At 55.1% G+C, this 21,336-nt stretch overlaps 3 protein-coding genes across 3 annotated transcripts; 1 reads left to right on the top strand and 2 right to left on the bottom strand.

The window, feature by feature from the left end:
• The first annotated feature begins 261 nt into the window (after positions 1-261).
• On the top strand, positions 262-6,841 carry NRGN (neurogranin). Its single transcript, XM_045798035.2, has 4 exons — positions 262-442; positions 5,098-5,324; positions 5,580-5,597; positions 5,992-6,841. The coding sequence occupies exons 1-2, from the start codon at positions 428-430 to the stop codon at positions 5,317-5,319; spliced, it is 237 nt and encodes a 78-aa protein (XP_045653991.1). The 5' UTR covers positions 262-427; the 3' UTR covers positions 5,320-5,324; positions 5,580-5,597; positions 5,992-6,841.
• Positions 6,842-7,113: 272 nt separating this feature from the next.
• On the bottom strand, positions 7,114-12,710 carry VSIG2 (V-set and immunoglobulin domain containing 2). The gene is made up of 7 exons (XM_045798036.2): positions 11,779-12,710; positions 11,058-11,221; positions 10,234-10,441; positions 9,284-9,442; positions 8,251-8,370; positions 7,993-8,137; positions 7,114-7,300 (listed from the first exon to the last, which is right to left on the bottom strand). The coding sequence occupies exons 1-7, from the start codon at positions 12,026-12,028 to the stop codon at positions 7,168-7,170; spliced, it is 1,179 nt and encodes a 392-aa protein (XP_045653992.2). The 5' UTR covers positions 12,029-12,710; the 3' UTR covers positions 7,114-7,167.
• Positions 12,711-13,038: 328 nt separating this feature from the next.
• Positions 13,039-21,336, bottom strand: ESAM (endothelial cell adhesion molecule). The gene is made up of 7 exons (XM_045798042.2): positions 21,111-21,336; positions 17,389-17,576; positions 16,143-16,344; positions 15,788-15,943; positions 14,499-14,621; positions 14,102-14,228; positions 13,039-13,863 (listed from the first exon to the last, which is right to left on the bottom strand). The coding sequence occupies exons 1-7, from the start codon at positions 21,178-21,180 to the stop codon at positions 13,548-13,550; spliced, it is 1,182 nt and encodes a 393-aa protein (XP_045653998.1). The 5' UTR covers positions 21,181-21,336; the 3' UTR covers positions 13,039-13,547.

Below are 21,336 nucleotides of genomic sequence, written 5' to 3'. Positions count from 1 at the left end.
GGGATGTCGGGGGGCCCCCTTCTGCCTGCGGCGGCGTACATCTGCCTGGCAGTCTGCCTCCTCAGCAAACAAGGGGGTTGAATTTGGGAGGATGGGGTGTGTAGGAGGAATGGATGGAAGTGTGTAGGCGGAGAGGTTGGGGCAGGAGGGGGAGCTAGGCGGAGGGAGCAGGGAGGGGGCGTGGTCCTCCCTGCAAAATCCCCGCCCGCCCTGACCGAGGCTTCTCCTGATTGGCTTCTCGACCGAAGGGCTCAGGTTACATTCGCGAGCAGAGCGGAGCGCGGGAGAGAGGACCCGAGAGCAGAGCTGCTGCTTCGGCGCTGGTCAGCGGGCACCCTAAGGCCCCAGAGTCCCCACCCAGCACCACCCAGACCCCACCCCCGCCCTGCGCCAGCCTGTGCCCCAGCCAAGGACCCCCAACACCAGCATGGACTGCTGCACCGTAAGTTAGAGGGCCGGGGGGACCGGCACTCAGCTTGATCTGGGGCAAGGGGCTCCCAAGAACCCTCTGGAGGGAGAGTAAGGGATGGAAGTGCATTTGAGGGTGCAGAAGACCCAGGAGCAATAAGGGGTGCCTGCTGAGACGTGGGTGGTGGGTGGTGGAAGGTACCGCCTGACTTGGAAGCCCTAGGAAAAATGCTCCCCAACTCGCGGGGGCGTCTGGGCGCCCATCCGCCAGGCAGTCTAGGTTGGACCGCGGACTCTGCAGGGCGAAGCTGCAGGTTAGACGAGAAGAGGAACTTTCCCCTGAGAGACACTGTAAACTAGCGAAGCTGCGGCGACTCCTTTCGGTCTCCTTTCCCCTGGCTTTCGCCCTCACCCCATTCCCCATCCCACTACCACCGCCGTGGGTGGGCAGACAGGATGATCTCCGTGACCCTCGTGCACTGTACAGCGCAGGGCGGGGGGGACAGTCGGTTCATACTGGTTAGCTCAGGAATGATGATGGGCAGCAGAAAGCCTAGTCAGTATGGTTCTGAGGAGGGGTTGGCCCGTCCCCCAACGCCTTCTAGTCCCGGAGGGGGCTGGGTGAAGTGACCGCGGGAGAGCCCTGCTGGCGAGGCAAGGAAGTGTCTGCAATTTGTCAGCGCCCACACGGAGACCTGGATGCTGCGAGTGCCTGATGCCAAAGTAGGTTGCTGTTAAGGTGACTTGGGTACGAAAGCGCCTGGCACAAGACCTGGCTCCTAGCGAGGAGTACCGTGATCATACTATATCAAATGTGTTTGTTTATTTCTTATTTTTAGTTATTTTTAGCCCCTACATATGGGGAAAGACTACTCCAAAGTCCTTGCATTCTCTGTCATTCAGTCAACCCAGCTAATGATACAAGAGGTTATGACTTTGCCTGCTCCCCACCCTCCAACCTATGGCTTACGAAAGGAAAAAAAAAAAAAGTGAGGTTTGGAAGGAAAGAATAGCCCAGTTTATAAGAGGTGAGACTTCCCTATTCTGGGTACCAAGAGGCAGAAAGAATTTAGGGGGCAAATCGTTGTGGTTATTATGATTTTGATTCATTAACATCAATAATATTGGTCAATTTGTGATTGCTTATCATGTATCTAACTTTATATTTAATCATCACAACAAACCAGATCTGCAGGGCTAAAGGACGAAGCAAGAGACAGCACCCTTGTCAGACTGGGGGTGGGGGGAGAAAAGAGAGAAGAGGTGACAGGGGTTGAGGGCTGGGACAGGGCTGGGACTAAGCATCTTCCTACCCCATCCCCATTCTGTGGAGGTGGACTCAGCTGGAAGGGAGCTGGGACATGTAGAGAACAGAGTGCATCTGGGGTCTGGAGGCAGGGCCCTCTTTTTCTTTTTTTTTAAGTAAGCTGTACACCCAATCCCCTCGACGTCAACCCCCCTCGCATTTTCTACCCACTGAGCCAGCCAGGCGCCCCAAGGCGGGGCCCTATTTATCTTTTATTCTGGGGCTCTCCTTGCTGGTCATCATGACCTGGTGTTTGGGAAACACTTAGTTCTGCCTCTTTCCTTCTTGCCCCTTGGTAAGGAGGCTCAAACAGAAATGAGAAGAAGAAAACAGAGCTTTTTTTTTTTTTTTTAAGAGGCAGAGCTGCTGATTCAAATGTACCAGTTGCTGATTTACATAGTCACGTATGTATATGACTTCCCTCCATTCACTTAATATGAAAAGGCAAAGAGACATTTATTTTTTTGGATCCTTTCTTTTCCTTAGTCTGCTTGACTTGGTCTAGCTGAACTCACAGAAATAATTACCTGCCCTGAGGCTTCTGAATCCCATCACAATTTGTTAGCTCTGTGGCCTAGGGTAAGTTACAAAATATCTCTGAGGCTCTTTTTTGACCTGAAGTGGGGATTAAGTGAGGTAATGTGTGCAAAGCACAGGGCCTGGCACATAGTAAGTAATAGGCAGGGATGATTTTTTTTTAAGATTTTATTTATCTATTTATTTATTTATTTGAGAAAGAGAGAGCACAAGAATGAGGTGGGGGCAGAGAGAGAAGCAGATGCCCCATTGAGCAGGGAGCCCTATGCGGGGCTCAATCCTGGGACCCCACGATCATGACCTGAGCCTAAGGCAGATGCTGCTTAACCAACTAAGCCAGCCAGGTGCCCCCGCAGGGATAATTCTTAAGGCTTTTAGGATTGGGGACCTAAAGAATTTATCCATCTAGGCCAAGTTCCAGTTGCGGCTGAAGAAACTGAGACCCCTGGAGGTGAAGTGATATGCCCCCTTGGGACCAGAAGCCATGGTTTCCTGTTTTACCTTCTTTTCCACCACTTTTCCACCTCTGGTTCATATGGAGCTCTCAGGCTTTAGAAGGCACCAGCCCGGAACTGTGACCCTTCCTGGATTCCTTTTATTCTCTCTCTAGTTCTGCCTGTGGACAGGCCACCGAGCAGCTCTGCCCTGAGAATTCAGCTGGAGGGAGAGGGAGCTGATTTGGGGGAGGAGCTCTCCCTGTTGTTCCAGATTTCCATTCTGGATCTGGTGGAGGAGGGTAGAGACAGCAGGTTGGTCAGCAAGTTGGTCACAGCATGGTTGGGGGAAGATACCCCTTCCCCCATAGCTGCTGGCCACGGATAGATGGGTCAGGAATGGGCTTGTTTGTTTGTTTGTTTGTTTGTTTGTTTTAAATCATTGTGCTCCATTGAGGAGAAGCTTCATTGTTGCCTAAGGATATCCCAAGAGAGGCACTGAGCTCTGACATTCAAGGAACACAGAAGAGTTGTTTCTGATTACAGGTGGAGAATAAGAGGTCAGAGAGAGAGAGCTAGACCTGCAGAAGACAAAGAGTGCCAATCCCCTCCACAACCATACTGGCTTCTTAATAACTTCCTTTAACTGCATTTAAATCAATTGTGGGCATCTTGAGCCCAAATTGCAGAACTCTGAAGCCCAGGAAATGAAAACAGCATTGCGAAGTATGATGAGGGGAAGCCATTTTTGAAGAAGAAGTCTTTGTGGGGGGGGCAGGGGGAGGGAGAAAATTCCTAGAAGCCAGAGGGTCAGATCAAATGAGAAATGCCTTTTTAACTCCATAGTAACCATCTGCATCCCAACCCACATTAATGCTGTGCGTAATATTAAGCAACAAAGGCGCTCAGGGACTGAGGCCCTCTCCATTCCAGAGCCTTACCTCTAAATCAATACTATCAATTCCCCAACCTTTGCCTGTCTCAGCTAGGGCATGCTGTGGAAGACAGAAACCTGAGGCCTGGGGGTGGATAGGATTATTATAGGATTCTTATAGGCTGAACCATATGAAATTGGTCTGGTTGGTTTTTGTTTTTGTTTTTTTGCCTACAAAAACAACTATTTCACATCAACTTATTAATTAAAAGAATCATCATAATAGCTACCATTCATTGAGCAACTAGATTGTGCCAGAAACTGGATGTATACCATGCTGTTTATGCTTCCTCACAACCCATAGAAGTAGACATGATGATCCTGATTTCAGATGAAAGAGCTGAGATAAGAAAGCATTAGGTAACAAGAGGTAGAGCTTGGTTCATTTTCTTGACTGCCTTTGCTTATCCTGCACAATTGGGGTTGAAAGTATACTCTGGACTCTGACATACAAGGACCTGGATCTTAGGTCCACTAGTGACTATCTGTACGACCTTATGTAAGATTTATAAACACTTAAATCATCAGTTTTATTAGAGGTAAACTAGGATGACAATAAAAGGTGCGTCATAGCTTTGCCAGGACTAAATAAAATAATGTCTGTAAAACACTGTGTTACTGTGCCTGGAACACGAGAAGTGCTTAATGGGTAGCTATTGTCATAATGCCTTTTTTCTTCTGGAGCATACAACAGCCAAGGGCTTCTTGCCCCTCCTTGTCTTTCCTTTGTCCTTTTTTGGAGTAAAGCCTTCTCTCTGTAGCTTCTTCCAGACCACCTCCTCTCTGCTGTGTTTGAGTACCTCCTGGGGAGCATTGGAAAAGGAAGAATCAATGGCAAAGCAGTCTCTGGGCCTCTAGCCCTAGGTGGAGGGAGGCTGACTCAACAGGGGTTAGCCCCACCTTCACCCTAATTCCAGCTTTGAGCCGGGCTGTGATTTTTCTTAGGGCAGGGACTGGCCTGATTCTTCTACACCCTGTCCCAGGGAATCCTGGACTCAGAAGGGGCCCTTCTGAGCTGGAGGCACCCTTTGAGGACAGGGGGAGGAGCAGCCACGTCCAGGAGTCCCTGCTGCTGTTTACTGTCCTCCCAGCCCACCCTCCATCTGCTCAGCAGCTCTCCAGCTCAGCCCATGGTGATGGACCCTTCGCTCACTCAGGGCTATCTGGCTGTCTTGCACCCCATCCCACCGTGCACGACTCTTTCCTGAGTTGGAAATACAGCTGTGTCCACCTGATCTTGACCCTTTTTGCTTGCCGCTCTCCAGGAGGGACACACACACACACACACACACACACACACACACACACACACCAGCCCGCGGCCCTTCCTCAGTCCTTCTCCAAGCCCGCAGCTCCCATCTCTGCGCTTCGCACTCGCGCGTCGCCCTCGTCCCGGTCCCCCAAGGCTCTACTCCTACCCCTACCCTCGCGAGGTCTCAGCCCAGTCACCCCACGAGTGCCCCCTGCCCCGCCTCCAGGAGAGCGCGTGCTCCAAGCCGGACGACGACATTCTAGACATCCCGCTGGACGATCCCGGCGCCAACGCAGCCGCGGCCAAAATCCAGGCGAGTTTCCGGGGCCACATGGCGCGGAAGAAGATAAAGAGTGGAGAGCGCGGCCGGAAGGGCCCGGGCCACGGGGGAACGGGCGGAGCTGGGGGCGCCCGGGGAGGCGCGGGCGGCGGCCCCAGCGGAGACTAGGCCAGGTGAGGCGGGCGGGGCGCGGCGGGCGGCAGGTTGCCCCTTCCCAAACCCGGGACCTGCCGAGAGCGGCCCCGCTCCCCCTCCGGAGGAGCCCGAAGACTACGGGCGGGCCGCGGGGTGGAGAGGGAGCTAAGGGTGGGGGACTACCATCCGAGGCCTGAGGTGGGTGGCTGGGAGAAGGCTGGGGGTGCTGCGGGTTCCGAGAGCTCACCTGTTCTCTCTCTCCTCCCTCCCTCCTGCCCCGCCCTGGACCGAAGAACTGAGCATTTTCAAAGGTAATGAATACGACTCGGAAGCGGGTGGGAGGCCTGAGGGGGAGAAAAGGACCAAATCCCCCACCTTTCCCTCTACCCGCCCTTCCCCGCCCCCCACCCCGAGCCTGCGGGTTTTCTGATGCATCAGGACGCCTGAGGCTGCGACAGGGACACACCTGGACCAACACAGAAACGCAGCCACCCCCATTTGGCTGCACAAACCCAGCCTGCGGCTATAAGCACACTGCGGCGCACACACGCCCTGGCTTATTTCAGCTCAGTGACTCGGGTGGGGGTTCTGGGTGACTGGGGTCCCCTGGCGCTCCCCGCCCTGGGGTCCCGGTTCAGGAAGGGAGAAGGAAGGGGGAGAGGAAGTACCGGGGAGGGCAGGTGCTCAGACCTTCTCTGTCCTCAGTTGCCGAGGAGAGATGGATGCCGCGTCCCCTTCGCAGTGACGAGACTTCCCTGCCGTGTTTGTGATCCTCTCCTTCCCACCAGCCTGCCAGCTTCAGGAGCCCTCCCTGCGTCCCCAGAGACCCCCTCTCCCAGGCAGGCTCCGTCGAGGAGTCGCTAAGTCCGTGCCCTTTTAGTTAGTCCTCCAGTCTAATATGGTCCCCATCCCCCCTTCCTTCCCACCCTAGCCCCAAACCCCGCGCTCTCACGTCTTCCTTCTTTTGCTTCTCGCCCACCTCTGCCCGCACCCCGCATGCCGCTCTGCCCCCGCAGCCTCCGTGCACTTCCCTGCGCGCACTGCGGAGGGCGCCCTAAGCGTCGCCCAAGTACACTCACTTAAAAAAAAAAAAAAAAGTCCTTTCGTTCTGTGCGCAGATAAAGGGGGCGCTCTGCGTCTCTGTGCTGTTCGCGCCCCAGCCTGACCCCAGAACTTTGGCTCTGGGGTGACGAGAGAGGGAAACAGGGTTTTTATGGTGTTGGATAACTCCTGCTCTGATCATAAGGGAAGTACCTATTGCTCCGATCGTAAGGGAAGTACCTATTTCGCACCCCAACCCCACGCCTGCCTGTAATCTGCTTCCCCTCTCCCCAGCGCACCCTGAGAGCCGCCTCTCCAGCTCTCATCTTGTTTATGCAAACGCCGAGCGCCTGGTAGGCTCGGTGGGAGGAGTCTGCTGCGGCCCCGCCCCTGCCCCTGCTAGCCCCGCCCCCCGCCGGGCTCCTGGGGCTGTGGCCCGAAGGATTTTTATCTCCGTGTGTGCATGTGACCGTGCTGGGTTGGAATGTGAACAATAAAGAGGAATGTCCAAGTATTCAGAGGGTGCCGGAGGGGAGGGAGTTTGGGTGCACAAGGCCATCGCCTGAAGCTTGAGCAAATTTCACTTGACGAAACCAAAAAGTGGAGGTGAGGAGGGGTAAAAAGGGAAGAGGGTCTTGTTAGAACCTACTCTCTTGGAGCCAACCAAACTTCCCACCTACAGCGTCTCCTCTAGGACTCCAAGCCCATACCTTCGAGTACTGGTAAACACTCCTTGTGCCGCCTAGAGGAATGCGCTATGCCGACAGAAAGAACAGGGAGACGATATGGTACCCAAAGGCTTTAATTCTTGATACTCCCCCTCAAGGGTAGGGGGAGAAATCAGACAACCATAGGGAGCTTGGACTTGGTAGTCGTCACACTGTTGGCAGAGGAGGGCCTCTCCAGGAGCCCTTTGCTAGAATCAGCTCTCACAGAAGTGTGCTCAGAAATTCCAGGTGCAATGGCATCCTCCCTGATAGAAGAAAATTTTTGGTGAAGGCTGGGGGCATCCCTCAAAGGACCGCCCCCCATTCTCTGACTTAAAGACTTTAAATTTTTACTACACATGAAAATTATCTGTGGAATTTGGGTTGAAATAAAGATTCCACAACCCATCACACACACACACACACACACACACACACACACACACACTGCTTCAGGAGGGACAGGAAGTAGCTGGAATCTGAATGTTTAAGAAGCTCCTGAGATAATCTGAAGACCACACTTTGAGAAATACTGCTCTGAGCCCTCTTCTGGACGCCACGACTGACAGCTAACAGGGTGACAGAGGCAGCTCTTGCCTCTCCTTTCCTCGCTCCCCCACACGGAAGAACTAAACTCAGTTGAAGGCTCAGGACAAACCCAACTCCTGGCATCCACAGCCTATATATGTATATGAAAAGGCCTTAAAAATTGAAAATTCTTTTAAGTATGAGGAGGGTGAGGGAAGCCATGAACCAAGTCCTCCACCCCGTGCACCGCTCACACGCAAGCACACTTGCTCTACCTGCCACCCCCACCACCAAATCCCAGAGCTGAGCAGCACTCCTTACCCCCAAACAACCTGAAAGATGTCAGAGTTTGAGGGCTGAAGTCACCTACTCATAACCCAAGCCCTTTTCTCCTGTTTTGTAACCTCCCCCCACCAGCCCTCCTGCTCACCGAATGTCACTACCCCCATACATCTCCTTGGGCTTCTTCCTCCTCTCTTTCTGGAACCGTATCAGGCAGAACACAGCAACTGACAGGAACAGCACGCCCAGGAGCACCCCAATCACAGCCCCAGCCACTCGGCCTTCGGATGGGTCTAAGGGGACACAGGGAACTCAGAGGGCCAGACATTCCTCGGCCCCTCCGCAGATGTCTCATGCAGCCTCCCAGCCAAGGCCTTCCGCAGGGCCTCTGCCCAGCATCCCCTACCAGTCACAGAGAGCGTCAGCTCACAGGACGCACTGCCCATCTGGTTGGTGGCCACACAGCGGTAGGTGCCGGAGTTGGTCAGGGAGAGATTGGTGAGAATGAGCTGGCCAGACACTTCATCTGGAGGGTGAGGAGGAAGTGTTCCGTCATTCAGTCAGCCCACAGGGAGCACCTACTATGATGATCGGATATTTCATTTCAGCCTTACAGCAATCCTGTCAGGAAAGGACTAACCTCTTTTATTGGGGGGGGGGGGGGCGCTGGCTCAGAGAAGGAAAGTAATTGTCCGAGGTGACCCAGAAAAGAAGTGCCAAAGCCACTGCCACTTCTACGCTCTTTCTACCCTGCACAGCTGCCTTTTCAGGGGAGGGGGAGAAGGCACACTGGGGGAATTGGGGTGGGATGCTGACTGGCTGATGTCAGGTTCCTGGGTGGGGTGGAGAGAAGGCTCGATTGCTAGGAACGGTATCTTCTGGGGTGGCCCAAAGCTCACCCAAATGTTTTACTAAGCTGCTTACCCTCCCTTTAGAAGGCAGAGCACACACCAGATGATCCAGAGGGCTCTCAGGATTGATAAAGGGGTGTGCCGGGGCTGGGGCAAGGGCGGCACTGGAACAAGCATGTGGAGGCAGAGAAGCCAAGGCTCTTGACCAATTATCTGGTTCCTCCCAAGACGCTGACTAAATGATTCAAGCCAGTCCATGCTACCCTGCCTCAGTTTCCTCTCTGGGCAGCTTGGAAATGATTCACGACCCTTAAGAAATCCCCAGAAGTGGGAATCATAGAAGACCTCCCTGCCTTCCACTGTCTTCCAAGATATCAGGAGTACACGTAACTTGAGAAATGCTCCCAGGAGCACAGAGCCACGGACTGAAGGAAGACAGACAGCAGGGGACAATACAGGACACCAGGAAAGAAGCAGGGAAAGGTACAGCAGTCAGACCCACAGGCACAGAACCGATAAGTGAGGGTGTGTGGACCAGATTTGCCCAGGTCCTGGGTATCCCTCTTCCCTGATGCCCTGGGCCCTTACCTTGCACCATGCTGCCAGGAGAAGGTGTAGGGAAAGATCCAAGACGTATCCAGTTGTACACTGGCCTGGGGGCTCCCTGGGAAGAGCTGCACTTCAGTGCAGCGGAGCCTCCCACGGAGGTCTGACCACTCTTACTGCACAGGGGACTACTGGGGGGGACTGCAAAAGTCACAGAAAGTACCTTAGCCAACTCTTAGCTCCGCCCCCCTCCATAAGTGCTAGATTTCCTGCTCCAGTTTCCCACCAAATAATAGTCCACTTCTGTCCACATTCCACTGCATCCCCAGGAAATGATTGCCCCTATTGGAAATACTGATTGTTAGAAAATTCTCCCTCATATTGAGCCAAAATCTGTGTTAATATAATATCCTCCCATTCTGTCCCAATTTCTGTCCACAAAGAGAAATGAAAAATCTCTCCTCCACAGGACAAGCCTTCAGATCTCTGAATGCAGTTGTTATGCACCTTCTAAGTCTTCGCTTTTCCATCTAGACGTCCCCAGCCTCTTTAGCAGTTTCTGCTTGCTCATCTCCGAGCAGCTTCTGGGTTGGAGTGAGATGGAAACTCTGAACACAAGGTTGGTGCCTAGTGACAGGGGCCCTTGTTCCTTTAACAGCCACTCCCCTTCTCTGCCACTGACCTCAGGAAAGACAGAATCTGAGCTACAAATGGGACGTTCCCCCCAAGATAGAGTTGTGGGGGCATGACTCAGATCCCTGTATATGGGAAGGGGTTTCTCTTTCTTAAACCCTTTGTTTTTAGGGACTGAGGGAGGAGGCATTCTTTGTGGAGGGTGGAGGACTTTGGGAAGGAGGTATTTTCCCTTGGGGTCCCCAGTGCAGTGTGTGCTTGGGCTGGAAATCGGGGCTATGGGGGGGGGGGGTACTTAGCAGGGCCAGTGCTAGCTTTCATGGTACATGGGTGGCTGGTGGGTCCCCAGCCTGCCTTACCAAGCACAGTAAGGTTGATCAGCCCCAACCCATTGGTGTAGAAATCTGGCGGGTTATTAACTTGGCAGAGGTAAGTTCCAGTGTCCGAGGGGTAGACATCGGTCAGTTTCAGGGTGGCCACCCCTGCTGTGGGGGGGTTCTGAAGCAGGCTGGCCCTCTTTGCCTTAGAACCAGTTGGATACAGTTGGCCGTTGGTGAAGTACAGGATCTGGGGGGAAGCAGGAGACACGCACATGCGCCTTTTTCTGACTGGCATCAACTGGACAGTCCTTTCTCGAAAGCAGGCAGAAGAAGGTAAAAGAGGCCCCTCCTTTTATACCAGACAGGGAAGCTAATGCTCTGGAGCCAGAGCCAGCAAGGTCTCTGTCCCCAAATACCATCCCTTCCCAGGTGCTAAATGAACTAGTTTTATTGCTTTTAGCTAAGCACGGTTCTCGATTTGTGGGGGGGGGGAGGGGATTAATGCAAATATTCCTGGAAGGGGCATCATTTGATCCTACTACCGATCGCCAGAGCTTAGCGTCAATGGGCTTATTAACTGAAGCTGGGACTGCGCTAGGACAGGGGAGTTGCTTGCTGGAGCTAGGGGAGAGAGGTTGGATATACAGAGCCATTTATGGGATCTGGAGTCTTGCAGACTGTGGTCCTAAGAAGATCTAGAAAGAGTCCACTCACGTTTTCATCCAAGCATGCTGATCCCCCAAACCCACCCTCTCTGACCTGCACCCTCATCCTGGGTGGGCCTTCTGTTCCAGCCTCTCCCAGCCAACCCCACCAAGAGGACGGAGGGCCGCCCCACTCCAGCGCAAGGGCTGTCAGCTCACAGGATGGGACTCAGAGATGGGCTTCCCAGGCTGCACAAAGCTCCACTCCAGGGCGAAGCTGTCTCCCACCGACGTGCTGTAGCTGCAGGTCAGCTCTGCGGTCTTGCCCACGGGGGTGCTCAGGGGCTCGGCGGGTACCTTCACCTCCACGGCTAGCCCGGGGGCTGGGGGACACAGAGCGAGGGGAGGCCGGCGGGAGAAGCGCTCAGACGGCCCCAGGCCCGGGGCTGGGGTGGAGTGGAGGCCCGGCCGCAAATCCCGGTGGTGGTCTGGGGGCCCTGCCCAACCCGCGGCTCCCAGAGCCCAGCGTGGGGCAGGGCGGGGGGCTCCCTCCCGGGCGGGGGGCTCCCTCCCCCCTCCAGAGCTCAGCTCCCTCCCCTCAATTCCTCCCTTCTCGAACCCGGAGGTTTCCGGGAGGGAGGAGCACACATCTCGGCCGGGTTTTGTGGGTTAAAGGACCGAGACTGGGCCAGGTATGAGGGTGTGTTTGTCAGGGAAAGGAAAACAATAGCCCGGTGGTGGTTAAACCTCCCGGGAGGCCCAGCTTCCCGCCGGCTTGCGTGACTGTGTCCTGCGCCCGCCCGGCCTTCGACGCCCTCTCCCCGATCCCGGCCCGGCGGACCCCCCAGCCTGCCCCGCGGGACCGAGCCGACCCCAGGAGCCCGGAGGCCGGCCCTCTGCCCCCCAGCTGTGACCGCGGTCCCACCCGCCGCCGCCTCACCGCCCAGGCGGACGAAGCCCAGCAGGGCCCCGCAGAGGAAGGGCCCTGGAAGCCGGGCCATGGCCGCGTCCAGCCGTCTGTGCGTCGGTCTGGGCGTCTGGGTCTGGGGGAGGGAAGGCAGCGCCCACAGGGCAGCCTCCTCGTGCAGGGCAGGAGCGAGACTGGCTATCTCAGAGCAAACAAGGGGAGAGGCCGGTGCCCTCAGGTAAGGAAATGCTCCTCCCTCCTCCAGCCCCAAGACTGCAATCATTCTAGCCCTACTCCCTCCTGCCCAATTTCTGAAGCTGTCAGGCTCCGGGAAAAGGGACTGGGCTTGGGTGGGCACCCCAGGGGGAAGGGATCAGATCTGGAGCACTCTGTAGACAAAGAGTGGCCCCGGAAGAAGAGGGAGGCGGTCTAATTACCTGAGTGGGCAAATGGACATCACCACTTTGGGGTCCCGCCCCAAACATGAGCCCCGGGCAGAAGACCCTTTCTGACACCTTCAGAGATTCTTATTCCTTCCGAGCCCTTCTTTTCTCTGAGATCCCTTCTTTGGCACCTTTATCACCGCTTGCTCCCCACTCCCAGAGCCACTCCATTTCTCCGAAGAGAAACTGAGTGTTGGAGGAGACCCCACCCTTGATAGGAAAGGGTGTGGCAGACTTGGGACACACGCCTGCACCCTGTCCTGTGTCCAGGTTTCCCTCACTACAGGGGAAGGCAAGAAGATGTGTTTGTTAAGGACTCAGTGGTCTGGGAGAGGGAAGAACAAGTCAGGTTTCTCCCTCCTGCCCTTAAGAGGAAGCAAGAGATTAAGTGCACCCACAGCCCAAGTCTGTGAGCACTCAGGCCCTAGCAGAAAGGGCACCAGGTTTCATCCCCTTGCTGCTCAGAGTGGGTTAGGGTCTTCCTGGCCTCAGACTTTTGGGACCTTCCCCATGCCACCTGATAGCAAATGACCCTTTTATTTTTTTTTTTAAGATTTATTTATTTATTTATTTTAGAGAGAGAGAGAGAGAGAGAGAGAGAGAGAATGAGCAGGAGGGGCAGAGGGAGAGGCAGAGAGAATCGATCCCAAGCAGACTCAGAGGAGCTCGATCTCAGGACCCTGAGATCACAACACTGAGATCACGATCTGAACCAAACCAAGAGTCAGATTTGCATCTGACTGCACCACCCAGGCACCCCCAAAAATGACCCTTTTAAAGACTAGAAGAGCTGTTGCACGAAGCTGTGTGGAGAAGCCCTCCAGGGTTTGAAAAGGCAATTTGATTCTACTTTCCATACAAACACAATGCGTCTTTATTGAAATTTGCAAAATAAAAACAAAAACACACATTTCAAGTTAGTTTAAAAAATACCTTCCCTAACCCCTGCCCCAACAAAACCCAACCAAGCCAGCAGGACAGGTTATATGAATGCAGGGAGCTGGAGTGGGAGTGAAGGATGCTGTTAGATGGGGTGGAGTACAGATCAAGGGGGCCTGGAGGACTTATTGACTGGCAGTCCCTACCAGGACCTTATCTCAGCAGGGTTCCCTGCAGTGATAGGGAGGACTGGGGGAGGGGGTCAGCGCTCTTCCTAATCTGAGGTCTACTTCCTCTTCTTCTACCTCCTGAATGTTTGGATCTTAACTGAGACTCAGTTTTCCCATAGTAAAGAAAGGTGTGGGCTTAGAGGACTGGAGGTCTGGAAGGTGGTCCCCCAAGACTCAGGCCTCTGAACTAGGGGTGACCCCTATAAGAAGGAGAGAAACCAGATGGCTTAGCTAATGAGTGGCTGGACCATCACACCAGAGAGCCAGCCTGACTCTGGGCGGGCACCATGACGGGGACAGCACCCATGCGGCTCAGAGCGGAGGAAGAGACCCCACCAGTGCTGGGGGATGTTGGCTGAGGTTGGGCCCCGTCTGTCCTGGGCAGCCTGGGTGAGGGCAGGACCTGACTGGACAGGCTGAGTGTGGGGGTCAGGGCACCAGGCCTGGGAGGACCTTGGGGGTGCCGGAGGGCTCGTGCTGAGGTGACAGAGGAAAGGGTCCCATTCTTGGAGATTGTGTCTGAGCCCTTGGGCCAAGGCAGGGTCCGGGGAGCTGCAGCATCCTCCCTAGGGATCAAAGAAGTAATAAGAAGTCAGAAGCTGGAAGGGGCAAGAGGGGAGAATTTCTACATGCTTTGTATTACTCCCTGCTCAGACACCATTTCACTTTCCCCTCCCTTAAAATCCATCCAATGGAATGATGTTTCAGTCTGCTGCCCACCTTTCCCTTAGATGACGGCTGCCTGAACTCCCAGCCAAGGGAAACTAGGAGAACCCCACTGGGGCAGAGACCAGACACACTTACTTGATATCATTGGCTGGCTCCTCTAGGGCCTTGCTCCGGCGTTGGTACAAGAGGACCAGCCCAGCCAGCAGCCCCAGTCCAACCAGAGTGCCCACAACAGCTCCGGCAACCACAGCAGGCCCTGGCCCTGGAAAAGCCTTGGTGTCAGAGGGAGACACCTCAGCTGTCCCCACCCCCTCCAATCCCTCTACCTCACTGCCACCATAAACATTTTTTTCTTTTTTCTGTCAAGCAGAAAATGGTCAGTCGGCGACCAGACATTTGTACCAACATTTGACCAGGAAAAGATCCTTGTCCTGTTAACAATGAGAGGCCTCAGCAGACAGGCCTCTCTTCTTGCAACCCCAACCCCACCAGCATCCAATCTTCTCCTTAACCACACTTACCCCTCACTGACCTGTGCTCACTTCCAAGGTCACATTGCACTGGGCACTGCCCACCTCATTGTGGGCCTTGCAGATATAGACTCCAGACATGGGACTGGAAAGGTTTGTGAGGCTTAAGGATCCACGGATGGCATCTGTGGACACAATTGGGCCATCAGTCCAGGGACCCTCTTTCCCACTGAAAAAATTCTGTCTCTTCTGGAACGTCCTCTTTGACTCTCTGGGAGACTCATCTTCCTGTTCCTTCACAGTGGGAAAAGTTCTGACAGCCAGCATGCTGGGTTCTGCCCCTGAGTACAGAACTTGTCCGCTGCTCAGTGTCCCTGACTGATATCTAAAAAGATTCAGAGAGGAACTGATGCCCAGAAAACCCAAACACCACATTTACTTTTAATTCGGAGTGGTGGTATGGTGAGAAAGAACACATTAGGCCAGGAATCAGAAAACCTGACCTCCACAATAGGCCATGTGACTTTAAACAAGTTACTTGCTATCCCGGGGTCCCAGCTTTTTGATCTGTAAAACGGGGTAATATGACCTCCTAGATGGTGTTAAAAGGATTATATGAAATAATCATTATTAACAGTTAAAGTTTATTGGACACTTACTCTATGCCAGAGACTAAGTCTCTTACACATGCTAACTTACAAAAATTTCACAACAAACCTATGAGCTGAGCACTATTTAAAAATACAAATAATTTTTATTATAAAAATGGTCAAATGAGAAGTAGAAAGAGGGACAAAATGAAAATCCATATACCCACTACTTTGATTTCATGACTGCTAACATTTTGCTATACTTACTTCATTTCTCTTTTTGTGAGACACTTAAAAATAAATGCTCAGCAGGGTTCTCCCAAAAATAAGGACATCGACCACATAACTACAACACCACTGCCACATCCGATAAGTTAATAGTCCTCTAAAGGAATTATCTGATACCTAAAAATAATTATCTAATTGCCCATATTGAAAATGTCCCAGTTGTCCCAAAACATCTTTTGTAACTTGTGGGTTCAAATCAGGGCTCTGACAGCCCTGTTTTACAAATGGAAACACGGAGTCACTCAGCTACCAGAGGGAGCGGGAATTTGAATGCAGATTATCTAACTTCAGACCTCTTCTGGACAGCACACGAAAGCCCCCAATACAGTACCAGCCCCTGCCTCTTTTTCCACCCCTTCTCCCCACATCCTCCTCCACCCCAGTACTTTGCAGCATTGGCTCCCCTGTTCACCCCAGTCCCTCTGGTGCCTCTCATCTTTCCCTCCCCCAGCCACAGTCTCAAGTTCCCTCACCTAAAACTGGTGCAAAGAAAACCTGCGAGGATGGGGGTGCCCGCTCCCACTGGTACTGGGCAGCTGGCTTACTCCTTGGGGACTGGCAGCTCAGGGTCACGTTGGTCCCCACACGGGGCACGCCCAGGAGATGGCAGGATGGAGAAGCTGGAGGAACTGGAGCAGGGAGGCAGGTGAAAAATTCAACCCCAAGGAACCAACAGATCCCTCCCACCCACGCCCAAACACACTCCCCCCACTCCCCCTCTGCCACTCTGCCCTCCTCCAAGGTCTACACTCAGCACTGGGGAGAGAGACCTGCCTGGCCTCCCACGGGGCTGGGGAAGGCATGGCCAAGTGTGCGCTTCTCACGTACCCAGCACACTGAGTTCTAAAGTTTTGCTGCTGTGGCTCCTTTTGATGCCTTGGTGGTCTTGCACATTCACAGAGCAGCGGTAGGAGCCAGAGTCTTTCTCCTGGAGGTCCTGCAGCCGCAGTGACACATTCTGGGAAGGCATGGAGTAGACCAGGGATACCCCACTTTTGCTTGACGTGGTCCCACTGATGTATGCCAACACCTGGTGTGGGACACAACGCCTCCCCGTTATTACATGTGTTCCCTGTGCCCTCAGGCTCAGCTAATCCCCCTCCCCCAAAGTGGCAGTCTTCAAGTGCTCCTCCCCTGTACTCACCCCTCTAACCTGTCCCAGCTCCCCATTCACCCTGTCTCCCTAGCCTCCCTCTCACTGCCCCTGGGTCCTCTTCCCCACAACGTTCTTGATCCCCTATGCTTTGTCTCTTCATCTCCCACTTGGGGTGTTTAGAAAGGTGGTATAATGGGTGAGGGATAATGTAAACAGGGGGTATTTATAAAAGAAACTTAGATTTTTTTTAAAAAAATGTTTTTATAATCTTATTTTTCTTGAAGATGTCTCCCCTTCTCCGTGTATAAATTCAGGTCCTGTGAAACCTGGATCTAGCCCTGCAAATTTCTCTCATACGCACCGCTATTTATCAAATGACCTCTAGAAAATACTTTCCAGAGCCTTGGGAGGAACCCAAGAAAATAAGGGGCTCTGGAAATGAAGTTCCATTGGCTTCTGGGTAAATGTGCCTCTGAGAAGAAGTCTGATATCAGGAAGGAGGGCAGGTGTAAGGTTGGGAAAGGAAACTATCCCTTGTCTCTCAAAGGAGTGTGTAAAGAGGCAACGGGACAGATTGGGGAAGCGAAGTGCCCTGTGACAGTGTCCAAAGCACAAAGAAAGTGAAAATAGGAAGATGCTCAGCTTTTTCAAGTTGTGTGAAACTTGCCCTAACCCTTCCCTGGTCATCAAACCCCAATCCTCACTGCCCGTCCCCCAAAGCAAAGCAAAATGCCTTTCCATTTTCCTGTGTTTTGTGTACTGGATTTCTACGGAAAGTTGGGGGAAAGAAAATTCTTTGGGGGCAGCCTCCTAGGTCAGAACAAAAATTGAGCCAGCCAGTGAGGAGGACATTACTTTTTCCCGAAACTCCTTCCCGGTCCCCCACTCCCTGGCCAGCCCTCCCACTCCGGCCAGCTCTTGCCCAGGCTCGGCCACAGGGTGTAGCTAGCTTCTGGCTGAGATGCTTCCCTCCCTCACCTGGTTCAGATCCTTCCCTTCTTGCTCCAAGAACCACATCACGGTGAGCAACTCCCACGGCCGGGACGAAGACACCTGCCCTTGCAGGGTGTACCACGCGGGGAGCACTACTTCTGCTCCTTCGGCTGCCTTCAATTTGGTGAGGCCGGCGGGCACGTGAAGCTCCAGCTGGGCCCGCGAAGGGGACGCTGAGGACAAGGGCGAGGAGGCGTGAGCGCGGAGGACTGGCTCCCCGCGTCGCCTGTGGACCTCGCCCAGCGCGGCGGGAGGAGAGGACGACCCTCGCAGGGTCCCACCTCTGCAGGCCTCGAACACTGCCCAGGGACTGCAGACCTAGGGTCCTGCTTCCATCAGAGCTTATTCTCGATGACCTCAGCCCGTGGGTTCCTAACAGGGGTAGGGACACATTTCTGTGCATTTATTTGTATCCAGGGGAGCAGATTTCAGAGCACCAAGAAGAGGGGGCAGATTTCTGGGTGGGAGTTGGGGGGGGGGGAAGACCTCTGAGAGGAAGGGCAGGTGGAATACTTGTAATCTGCACTCTACGTAGCCCACTTGCTCCCGCAGTTTCCCTGGGGCGAGAGCCAAGACCGGGGAGCGACGCTGGTCAGAATCGCCGGCGTTCCTCGCTCCTGCGTCTCAACCCGACGTGCGGAGGGGGTTGGGAGGCCGCCGGATTAGCGATTAACCCGCGGGTGCTTCAGAACTAACAGCTCCGAGCGAGAGGCCGGAGCCGCCCGGCGCTCCAGCTGACCGACTGACGGCAGCGCTCCCCCGCCTCCCGCTCAGTCCCGACCCAGGGCCTTCCCCGCGAAAGCGGAGAGTTGAGGCCCAGAAAGGGGCCCTTTTGGGGTCCAGGCGATCTGGGCGGGTCCTGTGAGGTCGCAGGAAATCACGGCAGAGCTGGAACACGAATGAAGGCCCCCCTGACAATCAAGTACGAATCTTCTGACTGCGTGTGTTTGGCGTTCAGGAGGTGGACTGGGGTGTCGGTTTTCAGGAGAGGACAATGGAACCCATGCTTGCACGACGGCGTCCAGAAAAATCCACTTTTTGCCCTTCAGAGAGGCAATGGAGCAGCCGAATCCTAAGCCCTTGTAAGGAATAACCTTGGGCTTGGACCAGACCAGGCCCCAGGAGGCTGGCCACCGTAGTCCTTGGCCTCCGCACCCTGGAGTCTGAGACCCCATCTCCGCGTGGACAGAGGCCGCGCGCAGGCCGGGCTTTCCGCCCTTCTGGAGCCGGGCTGCAGGCCCCTAAGGGCCCCGGCGCGGATCCGGCCAGGATGAGCGCCACCCCCACGGCTTTCCGGCTGCGCGTCTTTGCAGAACCCCCACCGCTATTCCTTGGCCTTCGCGGCACCCCCCTATCCATTTCCTGGCGGGTCCCTGCTGGCCGGACAGGAAACTTGTGCCCGGTGATAAGCCAGAAGACAATGACGGGGCGCCGCTGGACCGGAGGCTCTACCGGCGAAAACAGCCTCTGTCTCAAGGAGCCCGACGCCCTCCTGGGGACCGGGGCGGACCCGGCCCGCGCGCGGGCCTCGGGAGGCCGAGAGGACTGGAGGCCTGCGGGCGGTGCCGGATCTCCCCCGGCCTTTCTGCGGGGCACTCCCGAGAGGCCACAAACAGTTCCCGGCGGGAAACGTGCCTGGAGCCTGGGACACGCGCGAGCTTCCCTCGCCGCAGACGCGCCCAGTTACCTCCCCCAGGTCCTGCGTTGACTTTTTCACTGCGAAAGATGGGGGTAGCGGTGGTAAAAGGGATACTGATGGACACATTGGAGTCTGGGCAAATGCTCCCTGTCCTAAGCCCCAGCTGGAAAGTGGGAGCTGAAGGGGGCCGAGGCTTCCCCGCCCTCGGGCCTGGGTGTCCGCGGCCCCAGAAGCCCCTTTTCAGTCTCGGGGTCCGTGATGCCATGGGGAGAGGACAGCGGAGTGGTTGGGTCCGAGGGAAGGACACAGGAGCAGCCCAAGAAAGGGACCCTTCTGGCCCACTCGGAGACCAGAGCGAGGGAGTCCTCAAGGGCCGAAGGAGCACAAAAAATGGGCCCGCTCCCCGGGGCTACTATTTTTAGTCTCCCTTTCTCTGAGAAACTCCCCCCGCGGGCTTCTCACGCCCCAGGGGCAGCAGCGCAGGGCCACCGAGCAGCGCGGAGCAGACGGGCCTCCCCGAGAGCCCAGTCCAGCCGCGTCCAGCAGAGCCGGTGCCTGCCCCCAGAGCCCTGGGCCCGAGTGCCAGTTAACTCTCGAGTGGCCGGCGGGAGGTCAGCAACCTCCCCCCCCCCCCCCCGCGGCCTGGTAGGGACGTTGAACCTGGGCTGTCGTAAAAACTGAGGCCCAGAGTTAAGATAGAAAAAGGAGAAATGGCAGGAGGGGTGCAAAAGATGTCGGAGCAATGAACTTGGACTTTTCTCCCTTGCTTCGCAAATGTCCCAGCAGGAAGATGGGGGAGTTGGGGGAAGACTGCAGAAGGGAAAGGAGCGGAGGTGGTTGGGAGAAGGCGGCTGAGAAGTTAAGGGATCCTGGAGCGGGCCCACCAAACTCCGACGTCCAGGGACAGAAATCTGTCCAGGCTTTGGTGTGGCAAGTGGGCTGGTCCAGAGCTCTCTTTGTCTGGGGACCCTGATTACTTCATGCCCCAAACAACCTTGCAGCACAAATCAGGCTAAAGGGGGCATGGGTGAGAGTCAGGTGGTCCCCATCTCAGTCTCCATCACTGTGACTGAATTTCAATCTATGTCTCTCTGTATCTAGTGACTTCCAACCTGAGTGAAATGAGGAGCTAAATTTGACCTTGACAAACTCACCCTTCACCCTATTCAGGGTCCTTGAAAAGAGATGGCAAGACAGCCCCAGAGGAAGTGAAACAACCTTATGATGGGCTTAGTTCTTGCTGGGCCTTTACTCTCCAGTCGCAACCGGCCATCCCCAGCTCCTGGGAGCTCCCTGAAGCCTTCAGCACTCTGTAGGCACTTGCTCCAAGGAGGCGCCCTTCCTCTCTTACGCTTTGAGGAAGCTTCTCTCTATTTCCTTTGTCCCTTTGGCTCTGGGAACCAATGGGGGGTGGTGGACCTCGTGGGGGGGGGGGTCACAATTCAGCTCCTCTAGGCATTCAAGCCCCTCCCCCATTTCCTGTGTCCCAAGTGACCTCACGGTCAAGCTTTTGGGGCACCTCCCTTTATTCCCAGGGCAGGAAGCAGGAGGGGGCTAGAGGGAGGATCTGGGCTGGGGAATTGACGTGAAGTGCGTTTGTCAATCCTGGGATCCAGGGAATTCCTGGGGGTTCTTGCATATCAGCTTGTGTGTGGGGTGGGGGATATGAGGGGGGCGGGAGTTAAGTCCTTAAGCTCTTTAGCCAGTGTCTCATCTAGCGCTCAGCTCATCTATCTCTGCTGGGTGGAGGTGGGGAGTGCTGGTGAGGAATGGTTCCCACAACTCACATAGAGGTCTACCCACACAGATGCCTTGACCCTCTCCCCTACCAAACACACCACACCCAAAGTGGTAGCTGTTGGGACAGAGCCGAGACAGAAGTCAACACCAGCTAGTGATGCCCTGGGTGGGGAGGGGGTGTTGGGAGTGTCCAGGGAGGAGGGCAAGAATCAGAGGCAGGAGGCCCCTTCCATCCAGTTCCTTCATCAGTGCCCAAGCCCACCTCCCTCAGGGTCGGATCCATCCCATTACCCATCTCAAGTCCCCTCTGGGTCCAGGTTTCACTCACCGAGGGTACTCAGCCCCAGGAACAAAAACCGCAGCAAGCTGGTGGCAGGGGGCCTGGGCAGGGAAACCATGGCACTCCCTGGCCCCGACGGAGTCAGGGGCGCCGGCTCCGGGACACACCGACCGACAGGTGCTGAGGCGGCTCGGCAGCTGGGGCGGACGCGGGAGCCGAGCCACTGACACGCAGGGCGGCTCTAGCCAGAATCTGTGCGCGTGTGTCCCGCCGG

The sequence above is a fragment of the Ursus americanus genome, chromosome 16 (assembly GCF_024610735.1).
Source record: "Ursus americanus isolate L20-20 chromosome 16, mUrsAme1.1.p, whole genome shotgun sequence".
Classification (NCBI taxonomy): Eukaryota; Metazoa; Chordata; class Mammalia; order Carnivora; family Ursidae; genus Ursus; species Ursus americanus.
Note: the sequence above shows the minus strand (reverse complement) of the source record. Positions and strands in the feature narration are given on the sequence as shown.

Coding starts and splice junctions, on each gene's coding strand:
- VSIG2 (XM_045798036.2), bottom strand. CDS start 12,028: ATGATTGCAGTCTTGGGGCTGGAGGAGGGAGGAGCATTTCCTTACCTG. Junction 11,222..11,778: donor GGGCTTCGTCCGCCTGGGCG/GTGAGGCGGCGG, acceptor TGTGTCCCCCAG/CCCCCGGGCTAGCCGTGGAG. Junction 9,443..10,233: donor GATCAACCTTACTGTGCTTG/GTAAGGCAGGCT, acceptor TGACTTTTGCAG/TCCCCCCCAGTAGTCCCCTG.
- ESAM (XM_045798042.2), bottom strand. CDS start 21,180: ATGGTTTCCCTGCCCAGGCCCCCTGCCACCAGCTTGCTGCGGTTTTTG. Junction 16,345..17,388: donor AAGGGAAGGATCTGAACCAG/GTGAGGGAGGGA, acceptor GTCCCACACCAG/GTGTTGGCATACATCAGTGG. Junction 14,229..14,498: donor GACCTTGGAAGTGAGCACAG/GTCAGTGAGGGG, acceptor AGGCTTTTCCAG/GGCCAGGGCCTGCTGTGGTT.